The sequence below is a fragment of the Schistocerca piceifrons genome, chromosome 10 (assembly GCF_021461385.2).
Source record: "Schistocerca piceifrons isolate TAMUIC-IGC-003096 chromosome 10, iqSchPice1.1, whole genome shotgun sequence".
NCBI lineage: Eukaryota > Metazoa > Arthropoda > Insecta > Orthoptera > Acrididae > Schistocerca > Schistocerca piceifrons.
The window spans coordinates 134,327,249-134,351,633 of record NC_060147.1 but is presented as its reverse complement, the minus strand read 5'-3'; the positions used below and the strand labels follow the sequence as shown (position 1 = coordinate 134,351,633).

The 24,385-nt window shown below is 41.2% G+C and overlaps 1 protein-coding gene across 1 annotated transcript in view; it reads left to right on the top strand.

Moving 5' to 3' along the window:
- The first annotated feature begins 3,440 nt into the window (after positions 1–3,440).
- LOC124718768 (AF4/FMR2 family member lilli) overlaps positions 3,441–24,385 on the top strand; it is a 651,060-nt gene continuing 630,115 nt past the window's right edge. Inside the window, exon 1 of the mRNA XM_047244381.1 lies at positions 3,441–3,678. Coding sequence (XP_047100337.1) covers positions 3,441–3,678 — 238 coding nt within the window. The remainder of the gene's footprint in view (positions 3,679–24,385) is intronic.

Below are 24,385 nucleotides of genomic sequence, written 5' to 3'. Positions count from 1 at the left end.
GATTTCTGCAAATCATAGCAAGCAGTGAGGCACATATATTGTATGATAAAGACTCGAAATTTTTTTATTCACTGACATATGGAAATAACTTGTCTGGTGCAAGGAGGTGTCAGCGACTCAGGAACGCATACAGACGTCCACAGCACTGTAGGAAAACCAAAGTGGCGAACGCCTACACATCCAAGGGTTAAATTTGTCACCCTACCCGTTCTGCATCAGTCGGAAGTGCCCACTACGTGCAGCAGCCAGGGAAAGTACGGCCAACTCGTCAGTGGCCGCCAGTTTTGGCCCACTGCGCCGCTGGTGTAACATTGACTTCTACAGCACATGTAGCTGTGTATATTAAGGTAGTACACTCAACCAGCTAATACACTGCTAAAACTGGTCGGTGGCTTCAAACGGAACATGTCGGATATTTAGCAACAAAAAATCTCAACTAATTTAAGCTAAATGAGTCGAGAAGCATTTGTTGTGGAGAGCATGAAACACTGTCTTTTCCCTGCTATTCCCTATTAATAGCGAAAGGAGATTTTGCAGTTGTTGCGGCACCGAGTTTGAACACCAGCCGGCCGGAGTGGCTGTGTGGTTCTAGGCGCTACAGTCTGGAGCCGAGCATCCGCTACGGTCGCAGGTTCGAATCCTGCCTCGGGCATGGATGTGTGTGATGTCCTTAGGTTAGTTAGGTTTAATTAGTTCTAAGTTCTAGGCGACTGATGACCTAAGAAGTTAAGTCGCATAGTGCTCAGAGCCATTTGAACCATTTTTGAACACCAGTTTTCGTAATTCGCGTTAAACTGGTCCTATCCAATAGTCAACAGGACAAAAGGGAACCACTATTAGTTTGCAAGCGCAAGGAAAAATCCCTAGTTTAAAGCTCTATATCGACTTACTTGTTATTCCTGCTACTCGATACTACGAAAATTCGCCCAATGTCTCTTTTGTTATAGGACATAAAGTATTGGATTGAAATGTGTATGCACGGTACCTTAGTAAACAGAACTGATAAATGTGCCTATATGATTGTGTATCCTTTATATTTTTGTCAGATCTGTCCCATAAAATTGTTCTATGACATTAGGAGAATGATTACCAAAGTAAAAGACACTGCAATACTTTAAATATGTGTTCAAATAAAACTAGGCCTACTGTCATGTCCTGGCACAGCCTCACTATACCCGAATGAAGTAACTGCAAGCTGCGTAGCACAATCGGGATGTCAACGACAATGGGTTAGTTATAAATTGCTGTTAACCTTTATATCGGAGATGATAGGGAAAGAATCTCCTTGGTTTGAAGCAAATAAGTTTCCTGAAAATAGATTACAGAATTGCAATAGGCATAAATGATTGGTTAGTTTCTATCAAGTTTATTGTCACATATACTTATGTGAGGTGTTGGACCCTAAACCCCTTAGTAAGATTCAGTCTATTTATTCGGACTTGCTACTTCAAAGCTAATTGCCGGTACACATAAGACACAAGTACAAAGCAATCACTTGTTCTTGGTTAGCACTGAAATCTCTCTAAGTAATTGAGACAAAGACTGACAGCCTCTGTTCAACACTATTCCAATGAAACTCTAAAAATCCTACTTGAGCTGCAGTTCCTGAGTGTCCACCAGAGTCTATCACCATCTTCTCATAGTTGAAGTCTTTATCAGCTGTATTGGCTGCTGCAGGCCTACTCGGCCCCACTGGCGTCTTGCTGCGGAATCTCCAAACTGCCGGCACTGGCTCTGAATCTGCACCTGAATCTCTGCTCCTAGCTATTCCGCTGTCTGGCCTTTTATTTCGGTTCTCATGTACTTGTGCGCACACGAGCTAATTTGTTTCACACGATCCTTTCATTTCTAAGTGATTGGAGTGCACAAGAATGCCTATGGTTCCACATGACACTCTTGTTTCTAATTGGTTGGCTTGCACAAGAATGCCTTTGGTTGCACACAACACTGTCGTTTCTAGCTGCACGCTACTTAATTTGGTTCCACATGAGTCATTTCCGCACGTGACTGACACTCTCTCTCGCGGTATTATCGCCCTGGTGTTTGTGTCTTCCATTGTGCAAGTTTGAGTCATGCTGCTTCCTCTGGCAGGAAGTCAAACACTAAGTTATTTTATCAACAAGCCATATTTGGCAGCCTCTGCCGCTTATCCTGTCCCTACGTCCTGGTGGACTATTTCTTAATGTCGGCTGGCTGTTTGCCTATGGAGCCTGGACTCTTATTATGGTCACAAAAGCAAGAATAAAAATTAAAATTTTCTATGGTCACAACACTACTATCAGAAGTAGGCTGTAGGAAGCAGTAACAACTGTATTGCTTTTAATACAATGTAGATTAGCGACAATGGTGCAACAGAAGTAACGGTCTCCTCATAATGGTAGTCATTCCTGAAATAGGTTCAGTACTTGCCTCATCCAAAAGTTTTTTTTTTTTAGTTTTGTACATTATATTGTGTTGGACAAAGTAGAATTTATAATTTTGAGCATCGTAAAAAAAAAGTTTAAACCATACTGTGCATTCGATCAGGTTAAATTTTTTATCATTCATGATAACTTTGTACGGTACCACTCACTGTTTTCTGATTTTATGCTAACAGTGGCAGTTTTATCTCTAAGATTTCTATTTTGTAATTAAATTACCTTTAAACCATCCTATTAGCTCATCTGACTTTTTTTTGTTGTTCAAATGGATTGGAAACTAACAGCAATGTAAAAAGCAGGAAAAAACAAAAGGCCAGATATGAATAAAGTTAACTGAGAGGTTAAGTCGAGTTCCTGCAACCTTTCCCATTGCGACCAATATTCTTCTTCTTGTTGCACCCCTCTCTTTGGAAGGAATTCTGTACAGTTTTCCTTCCTTTTCCCCTCGAAATGAACAGCCAAAAGCACAGCACTCAAGCATTATTCTATTAAAATCTTAAAATGCACAACACGTCCGTTACTTCACGCGTAACGCTTGGATCCACAATGGCTGCTAATGTCATGTGACGCGGCATCAGCCAATCCTGAACTACCAAAGGCCCCATACTTTCCTTTATACAGAGCTTTACGGTGGCCCGCGACGCGCTGCCTCCTAGCGGCGGGAAGCGGAAGCTCTGCGCGCGGCGCGCTCTGCGCCAATCGGCAGCCGCCGCGGGCAGACGGTGCTGCCGCGCCGCGGCGGCGCAGCGGAAGCTCGGCGGTGCCGCAGCGCGCCGCCCGCCAGTCGTGCTGCGACCGCCGTGGCTCGCGGACGTACGTGCGCTGCCGCGAGGTGCCGTCCCGTCCCGACCCGAACCCCTCCGTCCCGATGCGGCTGGCTCGCTCGGGCGCCGCGGCGCTTTGAGGCGGCCGCGATGCCACCAGCGCCGCCGCCGTCGTAGTAGCGGGGCGTCGTCTGCCGTCGAGCCGGGGGCGGAAGGCGAGAGCTCTGGGCGCGCCGGAGGCGGCCATGCGCCGGCCATGACGGCGCCCGTGCCGCTCGCAGTGATGACGCTGCTGCTGACGATGATGGCGGCTCGCGGGGCCGCCGTCTCCCAGGCGGTCGTCGTCGCGGCCGGGGGCGGGGGCGCGGGCAGCGAGACGCCGCCCCCAGCCGTGCCGCGCACTCAGCTGGCCGGCCCCCGCGGGGGCGACGACGACTACGACTACGACGAGGAGTACCTGGAAGAGGAGCAGCCCGTGACCGGCACGGCCTCTGGTCAGCAGCCCACCCTCTCTGTCCTGCTCTTAGGGATAAGCGCTTTACCACTTCAGCTGTATGGTCCTACTAGTTTCACGGCGTTAGAGTCACATTTGGACTGATACATCTCCATACAGAGTAGACCTGTTTCGGTGAAAATGTTGTTGAACTGTACACGAAGCTATAAAAGAACAGTTATGTACTCATATTTATTTTATAATTTATTTCATACGATAGCCAATCGATAGCCCAGCATTCTTTGTTTAATTGTGATAAAAAAGTTCAACCGTCGAGAGGTTGGTAGTCCAATTTAAAATAGGGCAGAATGTCTGGAACATCATCCCGATACAAGAAACCTAGAAGAAGAGTAAAGTCGTAAGGCAGATGGACATAAAAAGTATGGTGTATACCAGGTGTACCGGTATGAAATCAGCGTTTTTTTGTGAAAATGAAACACTAATTTTGAATTGAAAAGTAAAAACATTTTATTCAAAGTACTGACCATTGCTTTCTATACATTTTGACCACCTTTCTGGTAATTTGTGGACACCACGCCAATAAAAATTTCGTCTTTTGGAGCAAACCAATCAGACACCCAATTTTTGACTTCTTCGTAGGAATCAAAGTGTTCCTCAGCCAATGCGTGTCCCATTGATGAAAACAAATGGTAGTCGGAAGGGGCCAAGTCTGGTGAATACGGCGGGTGGGGTAGCAGCTCCCAGCCAAGTGTTTTGATTGTATCCTGAACCAGTTTTGCTTTGTGTGCAGGTGCATTGTCGTGTAAAAAAATTACTTTGCCATGTCTTCTGGTCTTTTTTCGATCAATGCATAGTTCAAATTGATCATTTGTTGTCTGTAGCGATTAATGTTCACAGTTTCACCGGGTTTTAGAAGCTCATGATACACCACACCTTTCTGATCCCACCAAACACAGAGCATTGTCTTCTTGCCGAATCGATCTGGTTTTGCAGTCGATGTTGATGGTTGTTCCTGATTAACGAGTGATTTATTCCCATTTAGGACTTAAAATAAATCCATGTGCATCGCCAGTAATAATTGGATGCAAAATTGATTTTCTTTCATGTCTTTGAAGCAAAATTTGACAAATGGTTTTTCGGTTTTCCATCTGTCTTTCATTCAATTCATGTGGCACCCATGTTCCACACTTTTGGATCTTTCCCATAGTTTTCAAACGGTCAGAAATTGTTTGTTGTGCAACAATTAGCATTGCTGCCATTTGCTTGTGACTCAAAGTATCATCTTCATCCAATATTGCTTGCAATTCGGCGTCTTCGAACTTTTTTGGTGGTCTTTCACGTTCTTCATTTCTTACATCAAAATAATTATTTCTGAACCGTCGAAAACATCTTTTGCATGTTGCTTCTGATAGAGCATGATCATCATATGCCTCGACAAGCAATCGATGCGATTCTGCAGCACTTTCTTTCAAATGAAAATAAAAAATTAATGCTTTCCGCAAATCATCACTTTCTGGTACAAAATTCGACATTGTTAACACGATGAAAACATATGATGATGTTTGTTCCATGACGTGATGTATACTAAATATCTTAGACAGATGTCATACCAACCAAACAAAAAAAATTAAGGCTCGTTCCCTATCGACACATTTGTATCTTAACGCTCATTTCATACCGGTACACCTGGTAAGTGATGAAACGTACGTTGATCTGGTAAGGTAAAATAAATGTAATGAAGCAGAGCTTATATGATTGTGCGACAAGTAACGATGGTGGAGTATAGCTAAAACACTGCTTACAAAATAGACCACCAGCTACATAAAAGGACAGTCATTTAGGCTCTCCTGTATAAGATTTATTCTGCCTTACCAGATGAACGTGCGTTTCATCACCTACACATCATTTGCTTTGTTCTTTTACAGTCCATCTAGTATAGTGCTATCTTTAGTCTATTTCAACTGTATCCAGACGATGTTCCTTACATTCTGCCTTTCCTCAGTCCTCCTTTTAGCTAGATGGTTTTATCTGGCGAGCAGCATTTTATCTAAACCTGACCTTCGTTACATATCGTACAATCATACAAGCTTTGCTTTAGGGCACATATTTTACGTTACCAGTCTGAACGTAGCTTTCTCCACCTACACATTATTATTTCTTTTATGTTTTACAGCCACATCGTTTGCCTCCTTATTATTAGTCTAGATTTCCTGTTTCAGGATGATGTATCCTGAATTCTGTCCTATTTTAAATTGGAATTCAAACCTCTCCACAGTTGAACATTTTTATCACAATTAGACAGCGAATGTTATGTCACCTGCTGGTTATCCTTTGAAATGAATTATAAAGTAAATGTGAAATGAGTTGTGAAATAAATTAAAAACTAAACACTTGTTTATATACATGTGGTTCCATGAAGATGTGGCTCTAACGCTGAGAAAGTAGCTGGATCATAAAGATTTATCGTATAGCTGAGGCGATCTTTTCATCATTCTAAAATTCTGCAGCTGTGGATGCCGACAATACAAAGTTTTCTGCATAAGCACTTTAATCTCGTCTCGAGGCGAAAGCTCGATTCTCGTGTCCATTGAGAGCGCGGCTGAGCCAACGAGCAGGGTGCGAATGGCGAAATACTGGGTTGGTGCATACGTCCGCAGCTCAGTAAACACAACAGATACACATAACAGAATTCAGTCATTAACAATACCGGCTGTTTCACAGTTCATGTTACGTACTTCTAGAGGTTCTAGAGGGGACTTAGTAGATAAAGTGTTACACAGGAACCCGTGTTCGAAAACGGCATCCAAAGCCGCTACAGAGCGTCAAAGCTGTAGGCACCGGCGACTGTAAATGTACGTACGTACAGGGGGATACCGTGATGATGTTACAGACTTTCCAAGGGTGATGGAGACAAATAAAGGTACCAGTGTGAATTATGGGTCCTTTTGCCGGAAACGAACAGATCCAAAGTGACAAGCGAAAATCATTCTGATATCTCTAACATTGGAAGACATTGCTAAGAATGTGGGTTATGCAACTTTCATAGGTGGTAGTACGGACGAAAACGAGAAAAAAAGTCCAATAAACATGGGCTCTACAGTGAATACCTGAGAATCACTGAAGTGCGTTTTGAAATGTTAAAATATGTCTGACCTGTCGTGTCTTCGTCAAAAAAACCTATTTCTGGTCTTTTTTGACTATGACATGACTCAGACAGGTCAGACATGTCTTAATATTTCAACGTGCACTTGAGAATGGCCACAAAGCCCAAATCATGATTGCGTAAAATAAATGAACCATTACCAGTCAAATGGCTGAAATTTATTTGAAAAAAATCTATAAGACTGTGGCCCCCCACAAGGGAAAGACCATTAAGGGCTCATAGCTCCTCAAGTACGCATTTTAGAATCCATGTTTACTTGACATTTTTTCTTGCCCTTGTACTTACTGCCATCTTTCAAAGCTGCTTACTCTGCGTTATTAGCAACAGCACTACATGTTTCCGTTAAGGGGCCCTTACCTCGAATTGATATATTTATCAGCCTCCATCATCCTAGAAAGTTTGTAACAATCATCACGAACTCACCCTTTATATACATACATATATACATTCTCCAAATGACAATACGTAGCTCAGATAACAGCAGTGAACTACAAATGAAAAATGACAATCGGTAAATAAAACCATAGCAGTCGGAATAGCAACACTCAAAACAAAAAAACTGCGGAAGTTATGTACCAACGGAATAGTTTGACATTTCACGACACATGGCTTTCGCTATACTCGCTACTACTCAGTGTCCCTTACGTGTTCCAGTTATCTTTAAACTAATACTGAAATGATGCGACTGCGTGTGTGCTGGGGCAGGATGGGGAGTCAGAAGTCAAGTTCATTTTTACTCGGGGCGGGACAGCTGCCCCCCCCCCCACCGGGTATTTTTCTGTGCCCAAAACTGAGGACGTTTTGAAACGATTCTGCCACAATATTGTTATACAGAGTTGCAACACTTGCCACTGTGAAACTTTTCTTCTTTCTACAGTGGGGTCTATGCTATGGATTTGTTCCGTGTTCTAAGTATCCAGCCATCTTTTTGTTGGACTTCCTACGGATCTTGTATCTATAGGTTTGAAATTTAAGGCTTGTTTTGATAGTCTTGAATCCAGCATTCGGCATTTTTCGTAGATGTTCTAGCCAGCGATTAGACTTGATCTTTTCATTTACAGAATACATCCTTAGCTCTGCTCTTATGTCTTCGTTTCTTAGTCTATCTAATCTTGTGCAACCTTTATTCCTCTCAGAAATTTCATTTCTGCCGCTTGGATTCTGCTTTCTCGCATTTTAGTACTTGTCGAAGTTACATTTCCAAATAGCAATGTGGAGGCTGCCATTACCTTAAAACTTGATTTTTGCGTCTTTTCTCATTTTATTTTTCATTATTCCATTAACTGTTCAGCATATCATTTGATATTTATGCAGTTTGTTGTCAGTGTTGAGTTCATTCTGGTAGCTTATAATATTTTCCCGGTAACTGAAGTGACTTAATTGTTCAGTGGTCTTGTTTCCTATACTATCTTAGTCTCCAGCCCCTTCGCCACTTTGAAACCCATCGCTTTTGTTTTTGTAGCGGATATCTTCATACTTGTATTACATTCTTTATAAATTTGGTTCAGTCTATAGATGCATATTTGTAGCAATGTTTCGGTATACTGTAGAATTGGAAGATGGTCTGAAAAACGCATTTTATTAAAAATACGTCATGTGGCAGTCTCAAGCACGGAACAAATTGTTGTTTTCACACATCTTACGAAAGTATGGATAATAAGCTACTCCTTATCGAACCCCTTGGTTTATTGGGAGTCGATGTTTCTGACGTAGCATAGTTAGCTATTATTCTTATTTTTGTACCCCAATGTAGGGTTTCTGATACCTTCATTATTTGCTGACGATATCCATTCCTGCCTAATATTTTCCGTAAGATTTTCCTATTTACATGCTCGACGACTTTCTGTAAGGCTACAAATGCGATGTGTCTTTACGTATTGATCTCTCTTGGTTTTCTTCAATTTGTTTAAGTGTGAAAACATTATTAGTGCAGAATCTTGCGTTTTCTTAAACCATTTTGTTCTTCAGATAACAGATTTTCGGCAATAATCTGTAAACATTGATTTATTACCTTGGCGTAAATCTTATTCTCTGTGCCCGCTTATGTTATTCCACCGTGAAACTCGTTCGCGTTATTGAGCGCCTAAATTTATCGAAGAGGCGAGAGAATATTCCGAAAACGACATTCTTACGTTACTGATTCGCTGAGTTGGGAATATCGTGCACCACGGGAACTAAATTTGACCGAAAGTATACAGAACTCATTGTGTCTGAAATGCCTGACGGTTCTTGTCTGACAGAATTACAATGTCATCTAATGCATCAGGTACCGATTGAATTGAAAGTGTGCTATTATGTTTCATTGAATTTATTGGTTTAACGTTCTTTTAACCTTCTCATTCCTGAGCATAGATTTTCTGAACGAAAACTTTTTATTGGTAGTCAGTGCGTTATTCTGCGATAAATCAGGACTAACATGTTAAATTCAAAAAATTGGTATTATTCTTAAATACGTTTTTATGCTCTTGTTGTTGTTGTGCTTTTCAGTCCTGAGACTGGTTTGATGCAGCTCTCCATGCTACTCTATCCTGTGCTTCTTCATTTCCCAGTACTTACTGCAACCTACACCCTTCTGAATCTGCTTAGTGTATTCGTCTCTTAGTCTCCCTCTACGATATTTACCCTCCACGCTGCCCTCCAATGCTAAATTTGTGATCCCCTGATGCCTCAGAACATGTCCTACCAACCCGTCCCTTCTTCTTGTCAAGTTGTGCCACAAACTCCTCTTCTCCCCAATTCTGTTCAATATCTCCTCATTAGTTATGTGAACCACCCATCTAATCTTCAGCATTCTTCTGTGGCACCACATATCGAAAGCTTCTACTCTCTTCTTGTCCAAACTATTTATCGTCTATGTTTCACTTCCATACATGGCTACACTCCATACACATACTTTCAGAAACGACTTCCTCACACTTAAATCTATACTCGATGTTAACAAATTTCTCTGCTGCAGAAACGCTTTCCTTGTCATTGCCAGTCTACATTTTATATCCTCTCTACTTCGATCATCATGAGTTATTTTGCTTCCCAAATATCAAAACTTCTTTACTACTTTAAGTGTCTCATTTCCTAAACTAATTCCCTCAGCATCACCCGACTTAATTCGACTACATTCCATTATCCTCGTTTTGCTTTTGTTGATGTTCATTTTATATCCTCCTTTCGAGACACTGTCTATTCCGTTTAACTGCTCTTCCAAGTCCTTTGCTGTCTCTGACAGAATTACAATGTCATCGGTGAACCTCAAAGTTTTTATTTCTTCTCCATGGATTTTAATACCTACTCCGAATTTTCCTTTTATTTCCTTAACTGTTTGCTCAATATACAGATTGAATAACATCGGGGAGAGGCTGCGACCCTGTCTCACTCCCTTCCCAACTACTGCTTCCCTTTCATGCCCCTCGACTCTTATAACTCCCATCTGGATTCTGTACAAATTGTAAATAGCCTTTCGCTGCCTGTATTTTGCCCCTGCCACCTCTAGAATTTGAAAGAAAGTATTCCAGTCAACATTGTCAAAAGCTTGTTTTTATGCTAGTAATGACATTTCCAGGGATTTCTTTGATGGATTTCATTTAGAAACTGAAATTCCTAAATACACTGCTCGGCAAAACTTAAGGACGAAAGTAACTTTCGCGTGATGTAGTAGTGCCAAGTAACATTGCTCGATGAAACGTGGACCACACACAGAAAGAACTGCTATGGTATAGTACAGAAGATAACTGAAAGAAATGCGCAGAGAGACGAAAAGGAATGGCACTTTTATTCAAAGACAATAATTAGGCTGAAGTCGTCGCGGTTTATGTTGGACCCCAGGACATTACAAAATGCGGGACATGTTCCTTAATGTGCGGTGTAATCACCAAAGACGGCAGTGCAATGCCCTCCCATGCTGGCCACAAGAAGGTTGATTTTGAGTTCGTGTGGCAGGGCATTGTATTCCCCCACCAGCGCGTCTGACAACAATTGGATGGTCGTTGGTGGATGTACGCGTGCTATAATACCCCTCCAGTACATTCACCAAATATCCTCTCGTTCCAAGGCCCGATCCACTTGCACTCTACGATTTGGTCGTACATTGTCATCAATAAAAATTTAGACAGGGCCGAAAGCACCTCTGATACAAGATACGTACGGAAGGAGTACAGTGTCACAAAAGGTTGACTTATCAGTGTACCGCATCCAAATATTTGTACGTCAGCAACCACATGCAACGTTGTGCCTTCCCACACCTTTCGTACGTGGACCACTAAAACGACTATAGTCGACATTCCAAAAGACTGCAGAGTTGCACAGGTCACACCAGTATTCAAGAAAAGAAGTAGTAGTAATCCACTGAATTACAGGCGCATATCGTTAACGTCGATATGTAGCAGCATTACGGAACATCTATTGTGTTCGAACGTTATGAATTACCTCGAAGAAAACGGTCTATTGACACACAGTCAACGCGGATTTAGAAAACATCGTTCTTGTGAGACACAACTAACTCTTTACTCACACGAAGTATTGAGTGCTATTGACTCAGGCTTACGAATTGATTGCGTATTTCTAGATTTCCAGTATGCTTTTGACACCGTACCACACAAGCAGCTTGCAGTGAAATTACGTGCTTATATAATATCGCTTCAGTTATGTGACTGGATTCGTAATTTCCTGTGATAGACGTCACAGTTCATAGAAATTGGCGGAAAATCATGCAATAAAACAAAAGTGATTTCTGGCGTTTCCCAAGGTAGTATTACAGGCCCTTTGCTGTTCCTCATCTATGTAAACAATTTAAGAGACCAACTGAGCAGCCGTCTTAGGTTGTATGCAGATCATGCTGTCGTTTATCGACTGGTAAAGTCATCAGAAGGTGAAAATAAATTGCAAAATGATTTATGGAACGGAAATTGGCAACTGACCTTAAATAGTGAAAAGTGTGAGGTCATTCACATGACTACTAAAATGAATCCGTTAAACTTCGGTTATACGATAAATCAGTCAAATCTAAAAGCCGAAAATTCAACTAAACACTTAGGAATTATTACGAGAAACTTAAATTGGAATGAAGTTACAGAAAATGTTGTTGCGGCGGCTAAACAAATACTGCGTTTTATTGGCAGAACACTTAGAAAGTGTAACAGATCTACTAAAAAGACTGCCTATACTACGCTTGTCTGTCCTCTTTTAGAATACTGCTGCACGGTGTGGGGTCCTTACCAGATAGGATTAACGGAGCACACCGAGAAAGTACAAAGAAGGGCAGCAAGTTTTGTATTATCGCGAAATGGGGGAGAGAGTGTCCCTAAATGATACAGGCTTTGAAGTGATTAAAATAAATGTGTTTCCGCTGCGGCGGAATCTTCTCACGAAATTTCGATTACCGACTATCTCCTCCGAATGCGAAAATATTTTATTCGCGCCGACCTACATAGGGACAAACGATCACCATAATAAAATAAGGCAAATCAGAACTCGCACCAAAAGATACAAGTGTTCGTTTTTTCCTCCCGCTGTACGAGACTGGAATAATAGAGAATTATTCTGGGGGTAGTTCGATGAATCCTCTGCCAGGCACTTAAATGTGATGTGCACAGTATCCTTGTGGATGTAAATGGAGGTGTAGACAATGTTCGTTGGTGCATTATGCGTTCAGACGTCTTGTCATGTGTGGGTACGTCCGGAATTGTCGCATATGATCGTTTTGATGATCAACGAATACCCGGCTAGAACTGAATTTTACAGAAACTATACAAAACTTTTTACATCGCCTAACACGGAAGGATATTTCCTTAGATATAATGAATAAAACTATGGATGTCAACTCTTTAATTTGATGATCTGCAACTACATTCCCATATCGTTAAATACAGTGTATCCAATCTGTTAGGAACTACAACCAGAAAATAGTTGAAAATGATATTTTTATTCACATACCAATAATGATAGGTTGATCCCCAAAATTATAGATCAGAAAGCCGAAAATCACTCAGGTCAGTTGACGAATTTCGGGTGAATAGAAAAAAAATAAGCAGCCAAAATTTCCACTAATTAAAATGCCTCCAAGTCGAGAAACAGGAAATAAACTTAACTCACCACTTTTCAACGTTTTCATCACCGTTGGCACCTATAACACTATTTTCTTTATAAAACTTCGCATCTGATCTTGTTTAGGGATGTCGTGCATATTTTAATGCCTTCGTCTGGTAACAGGGTTTGGCATAATAAAAGCTGACTTGGTGAAGCACTTTTATTATATATATATATATATATATATATATATATAACCTGAAGAAACTAAGCTCTCAAAATACATTCGGCGAGTTGGAAGTTGGAAGTGGTAAACGTACCAAAAAAAAAAAAAAAAAAAAAAAAAAAAAAAAAAAAAAAAAAAAAAGTAAATTGTCGGGTGGAAGCCACTTTTAATAGCCCAGAACTGGATCAAGATGGTTCGCATCTCCTATTTTGAATTTTCGTTATATGGCCACAGCAACTTTACCGTTACAGCGTGGAGTCGCTGAAAAACAATATCTGTGAAAAAGCCGCGCGCAGAATCGGGATTTTGGGGGGGGGGGGGGAGGGGGGAAGGGGAGATCTCAGTGCTTGGTTCATATCTCAGCGAGGAACATGGGGTGAAAAAATTTTTGGTTGAGTCCAGACCGCGGCCATTTCTGCAGCCATTCCAACATCTGTCTTACTGTAGCTCTTTTACAGTATATTAAGCTAGATTTGTAGCTGGTGCCGAGGCAAATTGTGCGAATCGATTAATTTCTTTCGCGAAAGATTTTTAATTGGGCTGAAATTAATGCTCAGCTAATGGCACCATTGGTATGTGCACCTGAAGTAACACCGGATAGGAGCGAGACTGATGGTATATCGGTCCTTGATCTTAGATGTTTTAAGCGTTTGAAAAAATCTCCATTCGTTTAGATTCTACGTGCAATAAACACCTTTCTCTGGGAAGTTTTCGAAGCGCTCTATTGCTGTACCTTAGATCTGGAAAGATGCCTGCCTACTACACATTTCGACCCTCTTCAACTGTCGGTGGTCTCTGTCAGTCAACAGACGAGGTCGGCATGTGCGCTTTTGTGCTGTACGTGTCCCTTCACGTTTCCACTTCACTATCAAATCGGAAACAGTGGACCTAGGGATGTTTAGGAGTGTATAAATCTCGCATACTCATGCATGACACAAGTGAAACCCAATCACCTGGCCACGTTCGAAGTCTATGTGTTCCGCCGAGCGCCCCATTCTCCTCTCTGGCGATGTCTAATGACTGCAGAGGTCGCTGATGTGGTGTACCTGGCAGTAGGTGGCAGCACAATGCACCTTATATGAAAAACGTATGTTTTTGCGTGTGGCCGGATACATCTGATCACAAAGTCTATATATAATGTGCGTGTGTCCGTGTGTGTTTGTTGAGACAGAGATATCTGTAAACACTGAGCTTATTCCACCTTCAGCTACCTTCCAGACCCAATGTCTAGTTTACTGGACAATTTCTTTTAATATTTGAACCTAGGATGACAAATTTTTAATTTTACTCAAATATGCAACAAATGTATCCATGTACAGGGCTATTACAAATAATTGAAGCGATTTCATAAATTCACTGTAGCTGCATTCATTGACATATGGTCACGACACACTACAGATACGTAGAAAAACTCATAGAGTTTTGTTCGGCTGAAGCCGCACTTCAGGTTTCTGCCGCCAGAGCGCTCGATAGCGCAGTGAGACAAAATGGCGACAGGAGCCGAGAAAGTGTATGTCGTGCTTGAAATGCACTCACATCAGTCAGTCATAACAGTGCAATGACACTTCAGGACGAAGTTCAACAATGATCCACCAAATGCTAACTCCATTCGGCGATGATATGCGCAGTTTAAAGCTTCTGGATGCCTCTGTAAGGGGAAATCAACGGGTCGGCCTGCAGTGAGCGAAGAAACGGTTGAACGCGGGCGGGCAAGTTTCACGCGTAGCCCGCGGAAGTCGACGAATAAAGCAAGCAGGGAGCTAAACGTACCACAGCCGACGGTTTGGAAAATCTTACGGAAAAGGCTAAAGCAGAAGCCTTACCGTTTACAATTGCTACAAGCCCTCACACCCGATGACAAAGTCAAACGCTTTGAATTTTCGGCGCGGTTGCAACAGCTCATGGAAGAGGATGCGTTCAGTGCAAAACCTGTTTTCAGTTATGAAGCAACATTTTTTTCTTAATGGCGAAGTGAACAGACACAATGTGCGAATCTGGGCGGTAGAGAATCCTCACGCATTCGTGCAGCAAATTCGCAATTCACCAAAAGTTAGCGTGTTTTGTGCAATCTCACGGATTAAAGTTTACGGCCCCTTTTTCTTCTGTGAAAAAAACGTTACAGGACACGTGTATCTGGACATACTGGAAAATTGGCTCATGCCACAACTGGAGTCCGACAGCGCCGACTTCATCTTTCAACAGGATGGTGCTCCACCGTACTTCCATCACGATGTTCGGCATTTCTTAAACAGGAGATTGGAAAACCGATGGATCGGTCGTGGTGGAGATCATGATCAGCAATTCATGTCATGGCCTCCACGCTCTCCCGACTTAACCCCATGCGATTTCTTTCTGTGGGGTTATGTGAAAGATTCAGTGTTTAAATCTCCTCTACCAAGAAACGTGCCAGAACTGCGAGCTCGCATCAACGATGCTTTCGAATTCATTGAAGGGGGGGGGGGGACATGCTGCGCCGAGTGTGGGAGGAACTTGATTATCTGCTTGATGTCTGCCGAATCACTAAAGGGCACATATCGAACATTTGTGAATGCCTTAAAAAACTTTTTGAGTTTTTGTATGTGTGTGCAAAGCATTGTGAAAATATCTCAAATAATAAAGTTATTGTAGAGCTGTGAAATCGCTTCAATCAGTTGTAATAACCCTGTATATATAAATAAATGCATGAATTTTTTACTTCTATTTTTTTTTAAATTATTCAGGGCTGAAGGGGTTAACCGTCCCTGTACTGATCGACAAGGTGCAACAGACGTGGAACTCCATCCCACAAACTGACATCCGGCATATATGCAACACAATGTATGCACGACTGCATGCTAGCGCTCAACATTGTGGCGGCTACACCAGTTATTAACGGACCAGCATTTCACATTTGCAGTGATTTATCTCGCACTTATATTAACTTCTCATCTTGCAGTGTTAGTCACTTAAAAATCGACCTAGACAAATGTGCCCCCGAAATTTCATTATTCTTTATTCATTATTTTTTGGTGTTGCGATTTTATATCCGTCAGTGTGTGCGTGACAGGTCGAGAATTTGAGACCGGATGACCAAGGCGCTCGCTTTCATCGATGACATTGAAGTCATTTTCAGTAAGAATCGTGGCTATTAGAAGAGCGGCGCTTCTCGATAGTAATCTGGCTGCTGGGAAAGGCATCTAGCATAAAGGAGCTCACGTGGTCTGGAATAATGTTCGCGAAGTCTTCAGCTGTGGTGTCCTCAATTACTATCACAGACCCACTGCCAAAATTCGATCATTATACGCGAAACGCAAGCTCTGACGATGCCATTGGGTCGATATGGGAGCACATGAGGGTAGTTTGCTATAAAGGCCATGTTCCAACATGGTGCACTGAAGAGCGTTCTCCGAAATATTCGTTCCTTGCATTGTACTCTTTGAGGTGATCTACCACATTTCGCAGCCTGCCCTAGTGTGCGCAGTGGACAAGTCCCCGACCTCAACATTCTAAGATGAGGTGTGGACTTCCATCACCTGTGTATGTCCAACATCTATTTTTCGTCTCACCGTCCTTCAATCAGTTCCATTTACACATTCAAAAGCCAAATTTTTTAAGCATTAAATAATAAAATACCGCCTGTTGAAGTTTACTGCGACCTATCTGAAACATTTGGCAGTCTAAATCATAGTATTCTCGTGGGTAAACTGAAGTTTTATGGGACTGATGGTATAGCCAATCGCTTGATAATGCCACATCTAATCGAAAGAAATCAGGACGTTTTACTTATTAACCCAACCAATGTGGTCTGGGGATATTATTCTGGCTGGGTAGAAATCACCTGTCGCGTTCCCCAGGGCTCAATCTTAGGTCCACTATTGTTCCTAATAAATGTAAACCATCTCCTGTCGAATATGCAACAATCAGAAATATTTCTATTTATAGGTCGTACTAGCTTTGTAATCATTCCAAGTGTACACAGAGAAACAGCTGAAATGGTAAACAAAGCTCTTAAAAGTATCACTGACTGGTTTTCTGCAGATGGTCTCACCTATAATTATAAAAAGAGGCAACGTATTTGTTTCTGCACATCTGTGGGTACTACACCAGTGATAAGTGTAACGCATAGTAAATTCTTATTTGTCCATACTTATGAGAATTGAAACTGGAAATAGTTGTCTTTGGAGTTCCAAAATGTGCTTAGAGCAGGCACATTGTAACGTGCGCGTGGAGCACACAATACTCGTTAAAGCCTGATCTATGGTAATTCATAGGGGTTCACCTTATGAGAGAGGCTTTTCATACAAATATCGACCGCGTATACCTAAATGGTGGCAAATCAGACTTACACACGCTCTGTAATAACTATGATCCGTCAAGCAAGTCCGAAATGCAACTACACGTCAGGATGGACCAAAAGCAACACCGAAGATGCTACCAATTTAATAATAATACGGTCGCCAGCCTAATTAGGCATTAATTGAGTTTCTTCCCTGTACAAGTTGGTGTATATTCATGCAAAACAACACGTAGTAACACTGCATAATATAGTAGAATTTTAGAACCAGAAAATCTATTGAACTGATAGTTTCACGTTCTGTACTGATATGGAAAACCCATAAATACATAACACTACACTACAATGTATACTACAAAACTTCATACTGTCTATTAATCTGATTAAAATCGGGCATAGGTTACCCTAGAAATAGTACTTTCGAGCCACACACAAAATGTCAATTTTGATAAAGATAAAACACTGATAAATTTTGGCTTTTATATTGACTTTAACTTTTGCTGGTCAAACCAATTTAGAACACTTCAGAATTCAAATGTATAAAAAAAGGGGGGAGGACCCTGAAACTGTTATGCTCACTGTATTAAAAAAATTGATTACTGACTTTATTATGCGTTCAAGATTCCCAGTATATGAGTTACTACTCTTTTTATCTTATTTACTGCTCATTTAAATACCTTTATATCTGTCTCGAAATAATTAAACTTCATTACTATATCAATATTAAAGTTATCTTTCAACTTTGTTAGACCTTCATTATTCATTTACTGGCTCATTAACAAAACAGTTCTTTAAACACCATTCTGACATAGCTAGGTCTGCAAGTAATTATTATTAACATAAAATTTAATTTTTCATTTCGGGACACTCCGATTGCACAACATTTGGAAAGGACCCTGTCTAGGTTAGTTGTGAGGATAATTAAACGATGGGAAAGTTCTGGTAAAATTTAGGTTATTATTGAACAGTTCACTCTATGGTCCATACGAATACAGTACTAAAAGTTTCAACCTGCTTGTATCGATGCGGCGGTTGGCGGGCGGCGAGATGGCGAGGCACAGAGCACACATACAACCACAGCTATGGCACTTGACGTATCGGCACTTTAATTCTTCTTAGTGCCGCAATACTTTCCCATTTAGTGAATTTTGCTATGCTGTGTGGGCGTTGGAACAGCACACCCGAGGGTCAGTGAAACTGCGTCTTCCTGGAGAGCCTCCTCGCTCCAGAACGTGTTGCTCAGACCAATGCCAAACTCCAACTACTACTGCTGAGCCCGTTGTGCCGTGCAGCGCCCGCGCGCATTTTCCCGCGCTCGCCTGTCATCCACCTTTTACTGCTCCCTTACAGACAGGGTATTCTCCCGAGGTTTTGCACTCTACATATCCTAACACATTGCCTACGTATGGACGAGACGCACAGTTACAATTTTAAACATCTTACAACAGTATCAACATTTGTTACATTTCAATTCTATTACAATATTGCTTGACATTTGACATAAACATTAATATTCACATTGAAACTCGTTTACAGTTTTATTACCACAATGACATGAAACAAAAAAGAAATGAAATCAGAACATCAGTTACACTAGTTTATCGAAAAATCAGATGAAAAAAAAATTTACTTACATGTACAATAGTACAGCGTCGTTGTTGTTACAACATTTGCAGATCTTTGGGAGAGGCAAATCGTTAAGTTGACAAATTCTGCATATTTTTATTCGATAACACCATATAGAATACTGTCCTGCAGTGACTAATTTTTATGAAAGAAAGTCATGACAGCCGAAAAAGGTGCCGTAATACAGGCGACCCGTAGTCTAGGGGTTGCGTCTTTCATTCATAATCAAAACGTCTTCGGTCCCGGGTTCGATCCCCGCCACTGCCTAAATTTCGATAAATAATCAGCATTGGCGACCGAAGACTTCCGGCGATAAGAAGTCAGCCTCATTCTGCCAACGGCCTTGTCGAAGAGGGCGGAGGAGCGGATAATGGTTCAGGGCACTCTCTTGTCCTAGGGGTGGGAAATTGCCCCTAAAGGTGGAAGAATCAGCAATGATCAACGACATGAGGATGCAGAAGGCAATGGAAACCACTGCATTAAACACACGTAACGTGTATCCACAGGACATGTGGCCTCTAATTGAAGAAGTGTCATGATGATCTCTCCATTGGCAAAAGATTCCGGAATAGTCCCCCATTCGGATATCCGGGAGGGGACTGCCAAGGGGGAGGTTACCATGAGAAAAAGATTGAATAATCAACGGAAGGATAACGTTCTACGAGTCGGGGCATGGAATGTCAGAAGCTTGAACGTGGTAGGGAAACTAGAAAATCTGAAAAGGGAAATGCAAAGGCTCGATCTAGATATAGTAGGAGTCAGTGAAGTTAAGTGGAAGGAAGACAAGGATTTCTGGTCAGATGATTACGGGTAATATCAACAGCAGCAGAAAATGGTATAACAGGTGTAGGATTCGTTATGAATGGGAAGGTAGGGCAGAGGGTGTGTTACTGTGAACACTTCAGTGACCGGGTTGTTCTAATCAGAATCGACAGCAGACCAACACCGACAACGATAGTTCAGGTATACATGCCGACGTCGCAAGCTGAAGATGAACAGATAGAGAAAGTGTATGAGGATATTGAAAGGGTAATGCAGTATGTAAAGGGGGACGAAAATCTAATAGTCATGGGCGACTGTAATGCAGTTGTAGGGGAAGGAGTAGAAGAAAAGGTTACAGGAGAATATGGGCTTGGGACGAGGAATGAAAGAGGAGAAAGACTAATTGAGTTCTGTAACAAGTTTCAGCTAGTAATAGCGAATACCCTGTTCAAGAATCACAAGAGGAGGAGGTATACTTGGAAAAGGCCGGGAGATACGGGAAGATTTCAATTAGATTACATCATGGTCAGACAGAGATTCCGAAATCAGATACTGGATTGTATGGCGTACCCAGGAACAGATATAGACTCAGATCACAATATAGTAGTGATGAAGAGTAGGTTGAAGTTCAAAACATTAGTCAGGAAGAATCAATACGCAAAGAAGTGGGATATGGAAGTGCTAAGGAATGACGAGATACGTTTGAAGTCCTCTAACGCTATAGATACAGCAATAAGGAATAGCGCAGTAGGCAGTACAGTTGAAGAGGAATGGACATCTCTAAAAAGGGCCATCACAGAAGTTGGGAAGGAAAACATAGGTACAAAGAAGGTAGCTGCGAAGAAACCATGGGTAACAGAAGAAATACTTCAGTTGATTGATGAAAGGAGGAAGTACAAACATGTTCCGGGAAAATCAGGAATACAGAAATACAAGTAGCTGAGGAATGAAATAAATAGGAAGTGCAGGGAAGCTAAGACGAAATGGCTGCAGGAAAAATGTGAAGACGTCGAAAAAGATATGATTGTCGGACGGACAGACTCAGCATCCAGGAAAGTCAAAACAACCTTTGGTGACATGAAAAGCAACGGTGGTAACATTAAGAGTGCAACGGGAATTCCACTGTTAAATGCAGAGGAGAGAGAAGATAGGTGAAAAGAATACATTGAAAGCCTCTATGAGGGTGAAGATTTGTCTGATGTGATAGAAGAAGAAAAAGGAGTCGATTTAGAAGAGATAGGGGATCCAGTATTAGAATCGGAATTTAAAAGAGCTTTGGAGGACTTACGGTCAAACAAGGCAGAAGGGATGGATAACATTCCATCAGAATTTCTAAAATCATTGGGGGAAGTGGCAACAAAACGACTATTCACGTTGGTGTGTAGAATATATGAGTCTGGCGATATACCATCTGACTTTCGGAAAAGCATCATCCACACAATTCCGAAGACGGAAAGAGCTGACAAGTGCGAGAATTATCGCACAATCAGCTTAACAGCTCATGCATCGAAGCTGCTTACAAGAATAATATACAGAAGAATGGAAATGAAAATTGAGAATGCGCTAGGTGACGATCAGTTTGGCTTTAGGAAAAGTAAAGAGACGAGAGAGGCAATTCTGACGTTACGGCTAATAATGGAAGCAAGGCTAAAGAAAAATCAAGACACTTTCATAGGATTTGTCGACCTGGAAAAAGCGTTCGACAATATAAAATGCTGCAAGCTGTTCGAGATTCTGAAAAAAGTAGGGGTAAGCTATAGGGAGAGACAGGTCGTATAGAATATGTACAACAACCAAGAGGGAATAATAAGAGTGGACGATCAAGAACGAAGTGCTCGTATTAAGAAGGGTGTAAGACAAGGCTGTAGCCTTTCGCCCCTACTCTTCAATCTGCACATCGAGGAAGCAATGATGGAAATAAAAGAAAGGTTCAGGAGTGGAATTAAAATACAAGGTTAAAGGATATCAATGATAGGATTCGCTGATGACATTGCTATCCTGAGTGAAAGTCAAGAAGAATTAAATGATCTGCTGAACGGAATGAACAGTCTAATGAGTACACAGTATGGTGTGAGAGTAAATCGGAGAAAGACGAAGGTAATGAGAAGTAGTAGAAATGAGTACAGCGGGAAACTTAACATCAGGATTGATGGTCACGAAGTCAATGAAGTTAAGGAATCCTGCTACCTAGGCAGTAAAATAACCAATGACGGACGGAGCAAGGAGGACATCAAAAGCAGACTCGCTATGGCAAAAAAGGCATTTCTGGCCAAGAGAAGTCTACTAATATCAAATACCGGCCTTAATTTGAGGAAGAAATTTCTGAGGATGTACGTCTGAAGTACAGCATTGTATGGTAGTGAAACATGGACTGTGGGAAAACCGGAGCAGAAGAGAATCGAAGCATTTGAGATGTGGTGCTATAGACGAATGTTGAAAATTAGGTGGACTGATAAGGTAAGGAATGAGGAGGTTCTACGCAGAATCGGAGAGGAAAGGAATATGTGGAAAACACTGATAAGGAGAAGGGACAGGATGATAGGACATCTGCTAAGACATGAGGGAATGACTTCCATGGTACTAGAGGGAGCTGTAGAGGGCAAAAACTGTAGAGGAAGACAGAGATTGGAGTACGTCAAGCAAATAATTGAGGACGTAGGTTGCAAGTGCTACTCTGAAATGAAGAGGTTAGCACAGGAAAGGAATACGTGGCGGGCCGCAGCAAACCAGTCAGTAGACTGTGTCCTTGTAGACATCTCTCATACTGGGCATTCTGACCTGCTTCGTGATATACTTACAGTATTCCCTCATGAAGTCGTTGTAAATAGACCACTACAGTCCTGAAGGGACAACGATATACATAATAACAATACCAGGAGTAAAAGTGAGGTTTATTACTCCACACTGAGGTTGTCTTTAGCACAAAAAGAGGAGCGCAATACTGCAACAAAAAATTTCTGTAATTTACACAGTGATACAAAATGTCTGACAGAAATCACTGTAAAATTTGGAAACAAAGTGAAAATGTTCCTCTTTGACAAGTCCATCCATTCCGTTGAAGAGTGTGTAAATGGTGGTTGGTAGAAATTAATAACTGAGCTCTGTATATTTAAAAGAAAAACAAAAAAGACAAAAAAGTCTAATGTTCAGCATGTGGACGTATTTACAAATTAAACCGCGGTCGGAATGTAAAATGACTCGTTCCGCATTATTACGATTTGTGGTACAAAATGATCCGTGGAACATCCAACTAATTAACTAACTAACAACCTGCGACAGTGCCACGCGAATTGTTTGTTACACTGATCGTGTCATATTGACGTGTTTCTTACGTTCCCAGTATAATAAAAAAAATGTAAGATGAATAATAAGTGAACTGTTTCTGATCTCCTGATTTTTGTTTATTTGTAACTAGTTTTCGGAACACTGGACCATCTTGAGGAAACAACTGACTAGCGTCCACAAGGGGCACTAGTTCTTAGATAACCAAACGTTGTAAGCAAAGATGCAGTCCACTTGCACAGAATGCATTGCGTAAAGTGTAATTCACAGCGTAATACACCAACTTACATCCGAAAATTTCTGTGAAACTCAGAAGGTAGGAGGTGAGGTAGTGCCTGAAAGGAAGTCCCAGGCTGTTCTAGACATTTAAACTCCCGCTTCTTCCGCCTGCACGCTTTTCTTCATGCTGCGTATGCGCATGTTTCGCAACTGGCTCAATTTCTTCTGTTGTTGCTTGTGACACACAGTTTTCATTTACAGTTATTACTTTTGTTTTCTATCTTTTTTGTGGATTCTGTCGCAGTTTAATGCCAAAACAGGGGCTGTTATTTGATTCGTCCGATCCTTCGTCACTCGATATGCGCTAAAATCCACGAATTTCCTTTCTTTTATCCATTTCGGATGCAGAACACCGCAGCTGTTTTAGTAAATTACACTGTAGGAAATAGAAAAAACCACCACAAGTTTTTTTAATATGATTTTATTATACCGTTACTAGTTTCGTCAGCGCTGGCATCGTCAGATGGCAGCATTGACTTATTTGCAAGTTTTACATTTATGTCCGAAAATATAACACAGTTTTTGTGATTGCACAGTTTACAAACAGTTTTACATTTGTATCCTAAAATGTAGCGAAGTTTTTTGTGATTACATAATTTTACACTTACGTGTATTGCATAGATTTACTTACTTCCTGAAAAGCCTTCTTTTGGATATTGTACGATAGAGATTTCGTTTTCTTTTACAATCCATGCTGATCAATGAACTTTACTAAGTACAAGAAGGCGGACACCTTTGATTTCATCGGTTGCTGATCTGATGCGCCAAAGAACGTGACATGTGTAGAGATATGGCACACTTGTGCTGTTACTTCAAATGTACTTCCAAATAGTACAGATAAATTTATACAGTTAGACATTTACTTATTTATGTTTGAATGATAATGGCCAATGATGAATTTTCTCTCTGTCAGTGAGTTATTATTTTTATCACTTCAAATTATAGGAGTTGTACTATGAAGAACCCAAAATTTTATTCAGCTCCGGTAATTTAAAATGATAAAAATAATAATTAACTGACAGAGAAAAAAACCCTTCATTGGCAGTTACCATTCAGACTTAAACAATGAAATGTCTAACTATATGAATTCATCTCTACTATATAGAAGAGTCTTTGAA